The 15,742-nt window shown below is 41.7% G+C and overlaps 4 protein-coding genes across 50 annotated transcripts in view; 3 read left to right on the top strand and 1 right to left on the bottom strand.

Annotated features, from left to right (window-relative positions):
- Positions 1-15,742, bottom strand: part of LOC119849376 (zinc finger protein 420-like) — a 3,142,523-nt gene that overhangs the window by 284,740 nt on the left and 2,842,041 nt on the right. The gene's annotated exons all lie outside the window — the stretch shown is intronic.
- LOC119849403 (zinc finger protein 501-like) overlaps positions 1-15,742 on the top strand; it is a 1,099,011-nt gene that overhangs the window by 396,319 nt on the left and 686,950 nt on the right. The gene's annotated exons all lie outside the window — the stretch shown is intronic.
- LOC119849388 (zinc finger protein OZF-like) overlaps positions 1-15,742 on the top strand; it is an 875,044-nt gene that overhangs the window by 686,700 nt on the left and 172,602 nt on the right. The window contains exon 6 of the mRNA XM_043503847.1: positions 309-413. Coding sequence (XP_043359782.1) covers positions 309-413 — 105 coding nt within the window. The remainder of the gene's footprint in view (positions 1-308; positions 414-15,742) is intronic.
- Positions 3,582-7,281, top strand: LOC119849344 (zinc finger protein OZF-like). Its single transcript, XM_038386289.2, has 3 exons — positions 3,582-3,597; positions 4,876-4,980; positions 5,341-7,281. Exons 1-3 carry the CDS (start codon positions 3,582-3,584, stop codon positions 6,462-6,464), a joined length of 1,245 nt encoding a protein of 414 aa, XP_038242217.1. The 3' UTR covers positions 6,465-7,281.

The raw sequence follows: 15,742 nt of genomic DNA, 5'->3' as shown, positions 1-15,742 counted from the left end.
CTGGAGCCCTGCTGGGGGGGTGTCTCCATCTCCTGTATCAGCCCCTGGTTAGTAGGGGAGTGACGGATGTGAGGACCCCTGCCCCCTCTCTCTGCTGGGAGGGGGTGAGGGTCTCTCTCTTTCTCCCCTCACCCTGATGCCTCCTGGATGCTCTGAGCGGGGTGGGGTGGGACTCTGTTGACTGGGAGCCTCCCAGAGCATCCATTTGATTGGCTCCTCTCCCCCACGAATAGTGGGGCTGTGAGTGGGGCAGCAGGTCCTGAGTGTGGGTCTCTTTGCTCTTTCCGGAGCCGGTGACCTTCGAGGAGGTGGCTGTGTATTTCACCAGGAAGAGTGGGCCCTGCTGGACCCCGCTCAGGGAGCCCTCTACAGAGCCCGGTCATGCAGGAGACCTACGAGAATGTGACCTCGGGGTAAGGATTCCCGTCCCCTCGGTTCTTAGAAGGGGAAATGCAGGGTGAGGTTCACAGTCACCCCTACAATGTGCCACCCTCAACTCTGTCCTGTTTCAGCGACACCCCGACAATGCCGGGGAAACACACACTAGCACTAGTGCCCTGCCCTGCTACACAACACTGGGAACAGAGCACGGGAGAACTACAGCACAAAGTCTAACACTCTTTGCTAAGGCAGAACTGGGGGATAGGTCTGGCCTCGTGAATGGAAGCTGCCTAGACCTGTTTCGGCTTCCTCCACACAAACCACCCAGGCTTGCAAATCTTACCACCCATTTACCCTCCCCGTGAGGATTCCTTCTGCGTCATTGTCTTCACTGAAGCCCTGGAGACCATTAACACGTACGCCACCAGAGTGCTGACAGTCCCCATGGCAAAACACCCCCTTGTCCACTTCACTGGCACCACCTAGAAAACTCAGCCATGAAATGAGCAGACTTGGGCCCTCAGGGGCCACCTGTATAACACAGACAGTAGATTTCCCCCCATTCCAGCTGCTGTAATAAGCTGAATACCTTGTCTTGGACTAAATCATCTTCCGAAAGGCGTCCAGCCTTGACTTGAAGACTTCAAGAGATGGCGAAACCTCCACTTCCCGCGGTAGCCTTAACCTCTGCACCACCCTGACAGACACATCACATGGCTGTTGCCAGCTCCGGGGTTAGTGGGCGGGGGCAGAGTTAAGGTGGCAATGCAGGGATGCAGTGTACTTACCTCTTCATTTTCTGGTTTTCAGAGGTTTAACTTTAGCCCCATCCTATGCTGGAAGGACATGAGCAGCACTGGGCAACTGTAGTTAATTAACCTAGTTTATGGACATTTGATTTCCTTCATTTTTTTTTAATGAACTTTTTTGCCACTATAATTGTGTCTACACTAGAGATTTGCTGGCGTAGCTGTTTCAGTTAGTGTGGTTTTTTTTCATATCCCTAACCCACAAAGCTTGTTGGCCACACTTCTAAGGTAGACCAGGCAAAAGTCTGCATTTGGATTTAAGTACTCTAAAATATTGCTCTTAACCCAGGCATGTTGATATCAGAGGACAAAACTTCTAAAAGGACTCCTTCAAAATGCAGTAAAAATACACAACACACATTGTCCGAAGCTTTATCTCAGGAGCCCCTTGATCCATTAAACCCAAATTTCAACCAATACCCCTGCTTGGCATGCCAATAAAGAGTAGCAAATTTCAAGACAATATGAATAAACGTGAGTACGTCACCACAGTTAGAATGATCATGCTAAACCAACCTAATTTCCTTCTGACAAGGTTACTGGCAGTGTTCCCTCTAATTTTTCCCATCCATGCGTGGAATGAGTTTTGTTATGTGCACCAGTATGGAGGTGATGTGTGGCAGGGGTGGGGATGAGGGTTTTAGGGTGTAGGAGGGGGCTCAAGACTGGGGCAGAAGGTTTGGGTGTGTGGGGGGTGAGGGCTCTGGCTAGGGGTGCTGACTCTGGGGTGGGGCTGGGGATGAGGGGTTTGGGTTGCCGGTTCCCCACAACCCTCTCTCCCCGCACCAGCACCTGGGCTGTGGGGGGAGAGGCGCCTCTCCCCACTGCAGTAGCTCTGGGGCTGGGGCCGGAGGAGAGGTGCCTCTCCTCAGCTGCAGAAGCTCTGGGGCTCGGGGAGAGCATCTTTCCCCACCACGGCAGGTATGGGGCTGTTACCTGCACACATTAAGGCACCCAGCTTTTCCCAGCCCATAGGGCTCCATGTGTAACCCGGTTAATGTAGGCACTCAAACGTTTTCCCAATTTGTAAGGCTCCAGGCAAAAAGCACCTACCCTTTCCCAATACGTAGGGCTCTGGGTGTATCCTACTTCTGCAGGTGTGCAGGACCTTTTACAAGTGAAAGAGCCTTACGTGGTAATATCCTGATCCTCTATTTAATAACAATTACCAAGCAGAATACACATTAAGCCTACAATGCCATGCTCACCAGCCCTGATCACGCAGGCGAACTTTCCCTGTTGGCCAGGCAAGGTTGGTGTCGTCACGGTCATGCAGAGGATTCTTAACAGCCCTGAACTTAGGCTGAGTCTTGGGGGTGAGTTCTTCTTCTTCCAGGTCTTTTCTTCTTCTTCTTCTTCTCTTCCCAGCCGGTCTCCTTCTTGGACTCCACTTTATACAGTGAAACTTGAGTTCTGCTTAGCTAGGCCTTAACCAATCATTATACTAAAATTTTACTAACCAAGCCTAACATAGTGTAACAAAATTCTTTAAGCAATCCTACCCCACCACCTTCATTAATTTACACCTAGCAAAATTAATTATGTAACAGTCAGAAACAATTAAAGAACCAGACAGAGACCATACAGACAAACAATAGGGAAGTGAGGACCATAATGACAAAATAATAAAGAAATGAGGATTTCACAACCACTACTATTGATAAGTGATTTCTTGCCAGACAGGATGCTATCAAACTAAGTTTTCTTTAGCCATCTTAAGATCTGTTTCTTTATCTGGTGATAGTGGGTGCCATTAAGATGGGGTCTCCTTCCTAACAGCCTGTTATGACATTGTTTTAATATAAGTTAGATGGAATGTGAGGAAGTGACTTCCTGCTTCTCAGCTAATGACTGCTGCTCGGATGCTCTTTTAATCTGGCTGCAAACGAAGGCCTTATCTTTACATGGCTGGGGCTGGGGGAGAGGCACCTCTCCCCGGCTGCAGTCCTGAGCGCCTGCGTGGCCCTTGATAGGCTGCTGCACGGCCGTACAGCTTAGAGGGAACTTAGATTATTGGCCTAGTGGATGTGGGGGAAGCAATAGAGTTGTTATAGCTTGATTTGAGGAATAGTGATACAGTCCCACATGACATTTACATAAGGAAATGAGGGGAATATGGGTAGATGAAACTACTATATGATAAGTGCACAACTGGTTGGAAGACAGTAATCAAAGAGTAATTATCAGTAGTTCACTCTCATATTGGGAGGGTGTCTCTTAATTGGTCCCACAGGGGTCGTGGGTCTGGTATTATTCAATATTTTAATTAATTACATGGACAATGGAGTGGAGAGTATGCCTATAAAATCTGTGGTTGACACCAAGCTGGGAAGGATTGCAGGCACTTTGGAGAACACTATTAGAATTTAAAATCACTCTGACATCAAAAAGATGAAATTCAATAAAGGTAAGTTCAAAGTACTCCATTTCAGAAGGAAAAAAATCAAATATACAACTACAAAGTGGAGAATATCTGTCTAGGTGGCAGTACTGCTGAAAAAGATCTGAGGCTATAGTGGATCACAAAGTGAATATGAGTCAACAATGTGATGCTGTTGCAAATAAAGCTAAGATCATTGTTTGGTGTGTTACTAGGAGTGTCAGGTGTAAGATATGGGTGGTAATTGTCCTGCTCTATTTGGTACTGATGTGGTCTCAGTGTCTAATTCCAAGCATCACGCTTTAGATGTGGAAAAAATAGAGAGAATTCAGAAGAAAGCAACAAAAAATACGAAATTTAGAAAACTTCACCTATGAGGAAAGATTAAAAAAACTGGACAATTTTAGTCTTGAGAAAAGAAGGGTGAGAGGGGGATCGGATAAAAATGTTATTGTCTGCTGTAAGAAGGATGGCACTGAATAATTCTGAATGCCCACCAGGGTAGAACAAGAAATGACTAACTTAATCTGAGCAAGGGAAATTTAGGGTTTGATATTCGGAAAAGCCTTTCTAACGATAAGGGGAGTTATTACTGAAATAGGTTCCCAAGGGAGATTGTGGAATCCCTATAGTGTGTAGGTTTTTAGAACAGGTGTGACAAACACCTCTCAGGGAAGGTCTAAGGTTTCTTTGTCTGCCACAGGACGTCTTTCCAGGTGCCTTCCAGTGCTACCTTTCTATAATTCTATCCCCCTTCCTCCAAACGTTGGGATGCAATTTCATCTCCCTACCATTACACCTGACTCTCTATAGTCCATAATTCCTCAAAATGGCCCTTATTGACGTCTCATACCCCTGAGATCCTGGATTCAGTGGGGATGCATGCAGTGCATGCAGGGAACATCCTTTTCCTCCTCTTCCTTAATGCATGGACCCCACTAGCCCATTCTCACTGGTCCCAGCTCCTTAGGACTTTTCCCACTATCACTGGGTCTCATTCTGTCAGTAAGAAGCCCGTTTCAGGGGACTTCTCCTCTGGCCAGAGTCTTCACTTTTTGGCCAATGGAGTTACCTACCCTATGTTTTAGGAGCCCCTTTGATGAGGCGTGTCTGGCTGTGTTTGTTCCGCAGAGATGGAGATAGGGAATTCACTCAAAAGCAGAGGGACCTGCACCTTTGAGCATATGGGGAGCTGGCCCTGGGATTTTATTGCTTTATTGCTGGGGTTAAAATAGTAGAACATTTTTTGGTGACAAATGTCCCATGAGTTCCCCTGATCTCCCTTGTTTTCCTTCTCATGAGCAGGGTTTCCAGCCTCCAGTCCTGATGCGGTCTCCCAGCTGGAACAAGGGGAGGAGCCGTGGGTCCTGGAGCTCCAGGAAAGAGAGATCCTGAGAGGTGACTGCACAGGTAAGGACTCATTAAACCAACTCAAAGACTGGCAGTGCCTGAAGGAAACAAGTGGGTTTGCCTACCAAGACCTTGTGAGCTGTCTGTGTTCAGGATTGTCCCCAGCAGGGGTGAGGTCCTCAGGGCAGATATCGCTCAGGGCTTCCTACCCATCCCGACTCCCGGCAGGAGGTCCTTCCCTTCCCTCTGAATGTTTGCATGCAACATAGAGGCAGACTCAATTCCCTGCTCTCTCCCCCGTGGGGAAGAGTTTGGGGGAATTCAGTTCCTGATAATTTTCCCCCATTTCTCCAACACTTTTGGTTTGCTCTTGTCTTTTCCATTCCTTTTTCTGAGGTTTCTCTCTCTCTATCCCATCAGGTGACAGGATGGTGAGTGAGAACAGGGAGCAGATTTCTCAGCCGGAAGAGGCAGAGGGAGAAGCACATAGGGGATTATTGCAAAGATCTAAAAGGAATGCGTCCATCTGTCGTGAGCAGGGAAAAGCCTGTGAGAGTCATCGCAGACCAGAGAAGCAGCAGGAAAACCAGCCAGAGGAGAAAGCTGGTGAATCCATTAATTGTGAGGGAACGCACAAGAACCTCAAGGAATCCACAGTCCAGCAGAGAATCCTCATGGGAGAGAGAAACAACACATGCACTCAGCGTGGGGAAGACTTCAGTAACCGCTCAGTCCTTATTAACCATGAGAGAATCCTCACAAAAGAGAGACTCTATGAATGCTGTGAGTGTGGGAAAATCTTCACTCGGAGCTCATACCTCATTAGACATCAGAGAAACCATACGGGAGAGAAGCCCTATGAATGCTGTGAGTGCGGGAAAAGCTTCAGTCAGAGTTCAGACCTTATTAGACACCAGCGAATTCACATGGGAGAGAGACCGTACAAATGCTCTGACTGCGGGAAAAACTTTATTTACCGCTCAGACCTTGTTAGACACCAGAGAATCCACACAGGACTGAGACCCTATGAATGCACAGAGTGTGGGAAAAACTTCAGTGACCGCTCAGACCTTATGCATCAGAGAATCCACACGGGAGAGAGACCCTATGAGTGCTGTGAGTGCAGGAAAACCTTCACTCGGTGTTCACATCTTGTTCGGCATCAGAGAAGCCACATGGGGGACAAACCCTATGAATGCTGTCAGTGTGGGAAAAGCTTTGTTGACAGCTCAGCCCTTATTAATCATCAGAGAATTCACACAGGAGAGAGACCCTATGAATGCCGTGAGTGCGGGAAAACCTTCATTGACAGCTCAGCCTTTAGTAAACATCAGAGGATCCACAAAGAAGAGAGACCTTATGAGTGCTGTGAGTGTGGGAAAAACTTCAATGTGAGCTCAGCCCTGGTTAGACATCAGAGGATCCACACAGGAGAGAGACCCTATAGATGCTCCGAGTGTGGGAAAAGCTTCCATCAGAGGTCACACCTCATTTATCATCAGAGAATCTGCAAGGGAGATGAACAACATACAGATCTTATCTAGGCATGACAAAGGATTTTTTTTCCTGTAGGTCTTTTGCTACATAGTGACCTGCAAGGTTATCTGCTATGCTGTGTCCCCTCAGCTTACTCATGTGAATTTCCAGTTTTTGCCTTTGCAATTCACCCTTCTTTGGAGTCTCTCCCATGGTCCTTATGATCAACTCCTTTGTCCTATGAGTCTTGTGACTATGTGTCCTTCCTACCAGATATTTCCATCAGCCCCATGTGGGAGAGATAGGAGTTATGACAGGTTCCCTGGGGTGCAACCTGGAACTGGGGTACCGGTGAGCCCTCTGTCTTACCAACCTAGGCTCCCTCTCACGATATGATGCTGTGACAAGCTGCAAACCTCACCAGGTCCTGCGCTTACACAGCCATCCACAGGCTGGGATACATCCAACGGAGTAACATGAATGCTTCTCCTAGCCACTCATGAACCAACAATAGAGAGGCTTCAGCCAATTTCTCTACCTCCCCAGACTAGGACCTCAGGTCTGTACTGTCTTGCCCTCATCAGAAGACCAGTGTGAGTTTATAATCCAGTCTGCCCTTCCCTCAATGTGGAGCGGACATGCACCAGCTCTTGTTCCTGAGCAGATTTCTCAAGCCCTGCAAGCAAAACACTCTGTTTTAAGTTAAACAGATTTATTAATGACAGAAAGGTAGATTTTAAGTGATTATAAGTAATAAGCGCACAGATCAAACTTGGTTACCTATGAAATAAAAAGTAAAATCGCAATCTGAGTTCTATAAACTAGACAAGATTTGAATCAAGCCGTGTCTCACCCTGATGACATAATTCCTTCATACACAGGCTGGGATTCTTCTTTCCAGCCTGGGACCACCTCCCCAGGTCAGTCTTTGTCCTCCAGACATGTTTCCACGTGTTGAGTTGGGAGGGGTGTGCGGACAAATGATGACGTCACTTCCTCTCCTTTATAGGTTTCTCCAGCTTGCTGGAAAGACCCTTTGCTATGAGGTGAGTCAAGCAGCCTCCATTGTCTATATGCTGTCTCTGAGAGGTCTCCATTGTATGCAGTTCCTGGTGTCATCCTTGTGAGTGTGTGTATTCCCCTTAATGGGCCATCATCGGTGTCTGCCTGCCCCATTGTTGTACCTAAAGGCTGATTGTGGGTGTTCCCAACTTCACAACACATTTCAGTCACATACACGTAGCCAAACTTCGTAACGCCACACAATGACAGCACATACAATCCAACAGGATACTAATAGTCAACAGATCAAGACTTCAAGAATTATATCCTTATAAGGCCTACTTTGTTTAAAAAAAACCATCATAATGATATCTCCATAGTGAATAAGGGGTGCCAGGGTTTTGCTTTGAGGAACAGAGTGTCACCGGGGTGACCTCAACTAACTACATCAAGGTAAAATCTACCTGGACCTCATCTCCCCTAGATGGTCCAGGGAGATAGCGAGCTCGAGTTAAATATTCTAATATAAATACACAGCTAAAGACAGAGTCTGTGCATAGTGGACAGACGCATCTTGCACATTTCCTCCATTATTTTTGTACCATGTTTCTCATTTAAAAGATATTTATATAACAAGAGCAGGGGCAGTGGGGGAAAAGTGTCATCTCAACCTCTGTGACAGCCGAGGGAGATGGGGTGAATTGGAGGAATTTCCTCCCTCCCCATCATCCCCAGCAGTGTTACTTATGGTCAGAGCTATACAGCATTTATCTCCTTCACAGTTTGATTTCTGTGATCCTAAAACAGACTCATTAGAGCTGGAGAGGAAAGTGTCACAGAAGTGGAAGGGAAATTTGAATGGAGCCCGAATACAGTGTGATCATTCAGAGTTTACATCCCAGTTTCCAAAGCCATTGGTTGACTTTTTCCTGCCAAGTTGGGATGGCTTGCAGATGGGAAGGTTGGCTGCTTTTCTCCCATTATGATGATGCTAAAACTTTCATAAATAACACACCTCCCTATTTCTGAGACAACACTGAGTGAAGTGGCTTTGAATGGATGAGAGAAGAGCACAATGGGAGAATCTTTTATCCTGATTCTGAGTCATCAGATGTAACCTGCTCTGGAATTTCACCCTCTATGAACCTGAAAGGGTCTTACACCACTCTGAGATGTGGCTATTTGCTGTTTTAACAAAATTAGTTGCTAGGACCTTTTATTAATTCAAGTGTAAAAATCTGCTACCATCTGTGTCACAAGAGTTAAATAGGTTTCAGAGTAGCAATCGTGTTAGTCTGTATTCGCAAAAAGAAAAGGAGTACTTGTGGCACCTTAGAGACTAACAAATTTATTAACGAATTTATAACAAAATAAATTTGTTAGTCTCTAAGGTGCCACAAGTACTCCTTTTCTTTTTAAGAGTTAAATAGTGAGCTAAAAAAACCCCCGTATGTTAAAAAATGTAAATACATTAAACATTTTAGAAATTCACCAAAATCTTCTATTTTAAAAAGCACAAAAAGCCCACCCTCCCTCTATGTACATTAAATTAAACTACCAAATGTGTTGAAAAATCTTAGCTTTTATATTTACAAAAAATATCAGCCATTCAAGAACATAAAACTGTTATAAAACTTAGCAATCTTAAAAAAAAGAAGCGTTAAAATCAGACTATATAAACCTACTAAACAAGAAATAAACAACTGGTGTTACTTCAATTAAAAGTGCACAATAAAGTTACTAAAATAATTAAATCAGGAAAATGCAAGAATTAAAAGAGTAAAAGCAAAAAGGTTGATACTAAAAAAATTGCAAAATGTTTCAAAAGCTCAAGTGACATTGAGGGAAAAGCTAAAACTTTGAAAAAAGTTAGTTTAAAAAAATACAGTGGCGCAAGAACAAAAAACATGGTTAAAAATCATCAAAAATTTACACTTCTATCACTCTTGCTTCCTCTAAAACTATTTTTAAAAGCTTTAAATTAATTAGCAAAAATAAAGCAAGCACGCCTGAAATAACAGTACAAACAACCAAAAATTCCAAAGGAGTGAGTAAAAATTATTTTGTATTATTATTTTATTAGCCAAATAATGACGTTTAACCCAGCTCATCGAAAGGCTATTATTTATTGGTACTTAACTGTTGTTTCACAAAAGTTAGTTCTCACAGACAAAATACGGTTTCAGAGTAGCAGCCGTGTTAGTCTTTATTCTTTAAAAAGAAAAGGAAGACTTGTGGCACCTTAGAGACTAATTTGTTAGTCTCTAAGGTGCCACAAGACAAAATACAGTTATTGAAACGTCTACTAAATGGTTACAGAGTAAATAGCATCTTTGTCAACAACGTGTGAGCAGCACTTTAAACTAATATTGCTAGCTTTAAGGGGAGGATGTGGTATTTTTAAGTACGGTACTCCCTCACAGCCTGGCAAACAGCTTATAATATTAAATAAAAAGGACAAAGAACTTCTAAGTATTACACAAAGTTACGGCAAACCTATTTGGAAGTTCAAACACATCCCCAATGTAAAGAGCATAATTTAAGGTACTTTTTAATCAGGACATTAAATTCTCAAATACAAAGTCTCTCTGCTTAGATGGATAAACCCTAAAACAGACTGAATAAGTAAAGTCCTAAAGCATGCTGAAAAGCTGTAAAATCCAAGTAAACAAACGAACAAGATCTCCACTTAAAAATTACTAATAGTTAATAAAATAAAATAAAGCATTAACTAAAATAAACAAAAAGATTTCTGCCCTGGAAACCAGAGGTCTACTTCTTTCCTTTTCTACTCTTCTTTCCTTCTTTATCCTCCTCTTTTGCATCCATCCACAGCTCTGCCTAACCAGAACAGTTCAGAACCTCAGGCTTGGATTCCAAGACAGAAAAGATTATCTGTAAAAAATAGCGGTATATAATTTTTTTTTTAAAAAAGCCTAGCAATAAAAAGGTATTTTAATTTACCAGTCTGAGGTAATACATCCAGAAACGCTATTAAATTGCAAAGCTCAAAAATGTTTAAAAGTTCCTTGTTTTCAATGCCATTGCAAAATCTTGGTCTCCTAATAAAGCACTCAGGGAAAAATACAGTTTTAATTATGTAAAATTTTAATAAAAGCCAGCTTTCAAAATATTGTGATTTCATGTCACATTTTCACAAGTTGCACAGTCCGATTATGCCTGTAAAGGTTCTAAAGACAGCACATGGTTGTGAGTGAGTCTCCTTACCCACTTTAAAGCTAAGCAGATTGGAAAGATGGAGTTTTTCAATTGAAGGTAAAATCTTCCTATGAAAAGAAAAGCAGCTTGAAACCGTTTGAGTCAGCCGTCGTGGATGCTTAAAAAATGTGTCTCCCACACAGGAAAAGTGCACCCAAAAAGTAATGGAAGTAACTAGTTTTTCCCATACACATTTTCCTTGCCCCTTTGCATCTCTTCCCCACTCCTCTTTGCCTAAACCCTTCCCTGGTCATCTCTTTCCCTCCCCTCCCTTGGCCAATCTGCTCTCCCAACGGTCCCTCCTTTACTTTCTTACTATTCCTGCCCCTGCTTCTTACAGCCTGTTCAAAGAGAGATCTGTGCAAAGTAAAACAATATATATACCTGCCGTTTGTGTGTTCTTTCCCAAAAATGAATGCAAAAAGTGTTTTTACCAATAAAAATAGAAAGGACATCAGTGTCTTAATGGGTGTCTTTCTCTCCTTTCTAAATAGTCCTTAATGTATATAAACAGCTATACCGAAGCAATCCAAGATACAGCCTAGATATAAAAGAATTTCTTCCATAAACTTATTTGGGAAAAGCTCAAATGTTGAGGTTTGAGAGTGATTTGGCTCCCCATGCAAGTAGGGAATATGAAATTCACCCATTGCTCAAGTGTAGTCCAAGACCTAACATACCCAGTGTTGTGGAAAATTAACCATGTGTTGTGTTTGGATCAGAACTGCCTGAGGCTACCTTTATTCAAGCATGCACATGCCCGGCGAGTCAGCCAGCCTAGCTGCTGCTGCTCTGCTGAAAAAGGGAACACAGAAGCTTATACAGATCAAAACCACAATTTAGTTACACATACTTCCTTATTAATATTTCCCCTTATTAGGAACACAGAAAAAACAAGCTTTTCCTGTTATTCACAGGTCGTTCTTTTGCTGTTACCGGCTTTTCCCTAATTGTTGAAGTTACATTAGACAAGATTGGGCTACTGCATTGTGTCTTGTTAGTAATTTCCACACTCTCTTCTTCTGCCCGCTGACCACGTACACAGTTATCTTGACCAGAGTTTAGGCCAACTCTCGTTTTTCATCTACACCGAGGAGCAACTGCACTGGTCTATTTTGAATCCTAGCAAGATTTTCTCTCTTTAAAGAACAGTCCAGTGTCCCTAAATCCCACCAAAGGCTTGTTAAAATCTGACCAAACAATTTCAAGTCACATGGGTAATGTGTGAATTTTCTGGAGAAATTCCACCCTTTGCAGAGAATTTTGCTATAAATATGGTAATTCCGAAAGGACAAGTGTGGGATGATCCCATGGGTTATTTCAATCCCACTCAACATTCCAGGAAATGAGCCTAATATTAGCTTTAAGAAGTCCATCTCGTAAATTTTAAGGAGGGTAATGCCTTTGTTTTAGTGCATAATTCATTGTCTAAAAGTATTAAAAAATTCCTGCACCATTTAATGTAGGTATTGCGTTGTCTTCCATATGGAAAGGACAAAACTTTGTCCCATCAGTTAGCCACTACTGGTAAAGTCCCCAAACTAAACTTAATAGAGAGGGTATGTGTTGTACTGTACCCTCCTTTCAATTTAACACTCATTCGAAAACAATAAATCACAAAATTCTCCCTACACCTAGCTAATTAAAGTGAAAAAATACTATTAAATAATAAACGAAACACACACACAAATGAAATCCTGTTTAATTCTAGTACAACAACATCAGTTCGACAATCTATCATACTGCGTAAAGTTAAAAAAATGGAAATTCCTCCCCCAAAGATGCATATTTCCAAAACAAGTGAAAAAAATGAAACGAAGCTTGCTAATAATTTAGCCTTTAAAGATAAAACTGAATAAAAAAAATCTGTTTTCTAAAACTGTGTGACGTGTGTAAAAAAACCTCCACACAATAAAAATTAAAACCCCTTCATAATCAAATCAGTGTATGAAAAATATCATATTCTATGAACTGCTCAAAAATGCATACAGAAAATTTAAACTTCCTAGTATATATACATAAATATATTGAAGAATTTCTTCTCCATATAATGTACCCTTGTGGCCAGTTTAAAAAAAAATCTAATCTGTAAAAATTAATTAATTATAAATAACTAAGAAAATCCTCCTAAGTAAATAGCCCATGCAATCTATACATCACAATTTAGCCAAGCTAAGTTTAAAAAAAAAAAACAACCCTCTTAAATGTAGCAAAGTTTTTAAGCCCTAAAAGGAATTATAAAAAAAAACAAACACAAACTAGCTTTCATTTGTTAAAAAAGGTCATATAGCTGAAAAAAATGCCCTTTGGTTAAAAATGTCCCCAAGTGAATTTAATTATTTCATTCACAAAGCTTTATTTACAGCAAACCAAGCAAGCAAAAAAAAAAAAAACCTTTATGTCAATAATACTTTAATTTTTAGTACCACTATTGCTGGGGAAAATTTGTCATTAGTAAAAAGTCAATGAGCCAGAAAAGAGTAAATTATTTAGCCTTTAAAATTCGCTCTAAGGTCTGCAACAGTAAGCTCATAAATTGCAGACTCTAATGAATTTTAATACTCTTTCCAATGTGTCAGAACTATGTTGTTTCCTGGCCATCTGCAATTACTGCAGGCAATTCAGTCAAGAATATACCAGACCCCTTAGTAGACTACCACAAGCACATCTTGCCCATATGCTCAGGGTTTAGCTGATCGCCATATTTGGGTTCGGGAAGGAATTTTCCTCCAGGGCAGATTGGAAGAGGCTCTGGGGGTTTTTCGCCTTCCTCTGTAGCATGGGGCACGGGTCACTTGCTGGAGGATTCTCTGCTCCTTGAAGTCTTTAAACCATGATTTGAGGACTTCAATAGCTCAGACATAGGTGAGAGGTTTTTCGCAGGAGTGGGTGGGTGAGATTCTGTGGCCTGCGTTGTGCAGGAGGTCGGACTAGATGATCAGAATGGTCCCTTCTGACCTTAGTATCTATGAATCTATTAGAAATGGCCTGCATAGATCTATCTGTGGCCTGCATAGAATCAGTCCATTAAAAAAAATAAAACCCAAATTAAGTCAAGCCCCTTGCTTAATTTACCCTCAAATGGCATTTTTAAACTTAAAAATAGCAGCTATGGAACAAAGTGCTCTGTTATATCAAAAAATAAAACTCAACCTCCCCCAAGCTATTGCTTATGGAAGCAAAAAATTATGTACTGTAAAAAATACTCAAGAGTCTAAAAAAGCAAGAGTAGTAACAATTTAAGCTCTACATTTCAATTACATTATCAATTAAAAAACCATTAAAACTATCCACCATTCTTTAATGTAACTAAAGTCCAATCAAATTAGAAAGTGAAGTGTTAAATGCCAAACTAACTTCCTAAATTCTCAGTATAAAAAAAAGTTAAAAGGAAACAGTTTTTAAAAGGAAACAACAAACAAACAAGGATCCAACTACATCAATCTCAAGACAATATTAAAGCAGAAATAACTGTTATTTGTCCACAGTATTTGCAATATCAATCTTATAAAGATAATGTTTGTGCCAAACTAATGTTGCATACAGACCCTGTTATTCGTTCAATCAAAATACGGTCCCGTGTGCTGATGCAAAGATATATTTTTAAAAAAAATCTTTTAAAAATTTAGACTACATTCCGTCACCAGTCAGTCTGTTGAAATTACTGCTGTACGACCAGCCTTAAAATCAGCTGTAAAAACTAACGTGTCCACTTTCAAGTTCAAACTCTGAACAGTAGTTGCCTGTTTTGTCTTCGTACCTCGTGTAACAATAAACTCCACAATGCTAAAAGTATGCAAATCAAACACGTCCAACTACTTAAACTAATAAACCAATTAGTTCAACAACCTAAAGTTAACCATTTATTATAAAAACAATAAAAACCTTTCATGTGCAAATAAGCAAAGTCGTCTAAACAACAATAAAGCTAATACACTTGCCAACGAAGGTGCATGAAATCATAGAATTGTAGGACTAGAAGGGACATTGAGATGTTATTTAGTCCAGTCCCCTGCACTCAAGGCAGGACTAAGTATTATCTAGACCATCCCTGCGAGGTGTTTGTCCAACCTGCTCTTAAAATCCCCGATGATGGAGATTCCACAATCTCCCTAGGCAATTTATTCCAGTGCTTCACCACCCTGACAGTTAGGAAGTTTTTCCTAATGTCCAACCTAAATCCCCTTTGCTGCAATGTAAGCCCAGTGCTTCTTGTCCTATCCTCAGAGGTTAAGGAGAACAATTCTTCTCCCTCCTCCTTGTAACAACCTTTTACGTACCTGAAAACTGTGATCATGTCCCCTCTCGGTGTTCTCTTTTCCAGACTAAACAAACCCCGTTTTTTTTTTCCAACCTCCCCTCATAGGTCATGTTTTCTAGACTCTTCATCATTTGTGATGCTCTTCAAATGGAATTTCCTGGGCGTTTACAGGAGCAGGCAGCACCTGGAAAATCTCAAGTGAAAATACTAACTCCGTTTAATCAATAAACTTTCAACTTAAATAAATGTTTTTAAGTGTTTATCAATAAGCCAAGTAAAATCAAAGCCTCCATAAATCAAAGCCAGACTAAACCTATCACTGTTTTAATGTTAACAGTAAAAAAAGTTTACAAACACCTTTAACTCTTTAACTGCTAGCGAACAGGGGACCGCAAACGGGAGTTTGAGAGGGGGAGTTGTAGATCCCCCTGCTGAACGAACAAGCTGCAAATACTAACTTTGGGGTGAGTGAGTTTGTTTGGTTGTTTCTGTTTTTCTTTTTCTTTCAGGTCATTTCAGTTATTGGGTCAGTTGGGATTGTATGTCTGGGGGCCGTTTGAGCCTGTTTGACGGCCCAGAAAGGAGCACCGCGGGAAGGGATCTGGGGATCACAGCGGATCAAGAGCTAAATAGGCGTCAACAGTGTAACGCTGTTGCAAAAAAAGCAAACATCATTCTGGGATGTATTAGCAGGAGTGTTGAAAGCAAGAGGTAATTCTTCCGCTCTACACCACACTGATTAGGCCTCAGCTGGAGTCATGTGTCCAGGTCTGGGTGCCACATTTCAGGAAAGATGTGGACAAATTGGAGAGAGTCCAGGGAAGAGCAACAAAAATGATTAAAGGTCGAGAAAACATGACCTAT

This window comes from Dermochelys coriacea, chromosome 28, assembly GCF_009764565.3.
Source record: "Dermochelys coriacea isolate rDerCor1 chromosome 28, rDerCor1.pri.v4, whole genome shotgun sequence".
NCBI classification, from domain to species: Eukaryota; Metazoa; Chordata; order Testudines; family Dermochelyidae; genus Dermochelys; species Dermochelys coriacea.
This window is presented reverse-complemented; position numbering and strand designations above follow the sequence as displayed.

Bases quoted from the DNA above. Each gene is read 5' to 3' on its own strand.
- LOC119849344 (XM_038386289.2), top strand. The intron at 4,981-5,340 runs GTAAGGACTCAT...CTATCCCATCAG, and splicing joins CCTGAGAGGTGACTGCACAG to GTGACAGGATGGTGAGTGAG.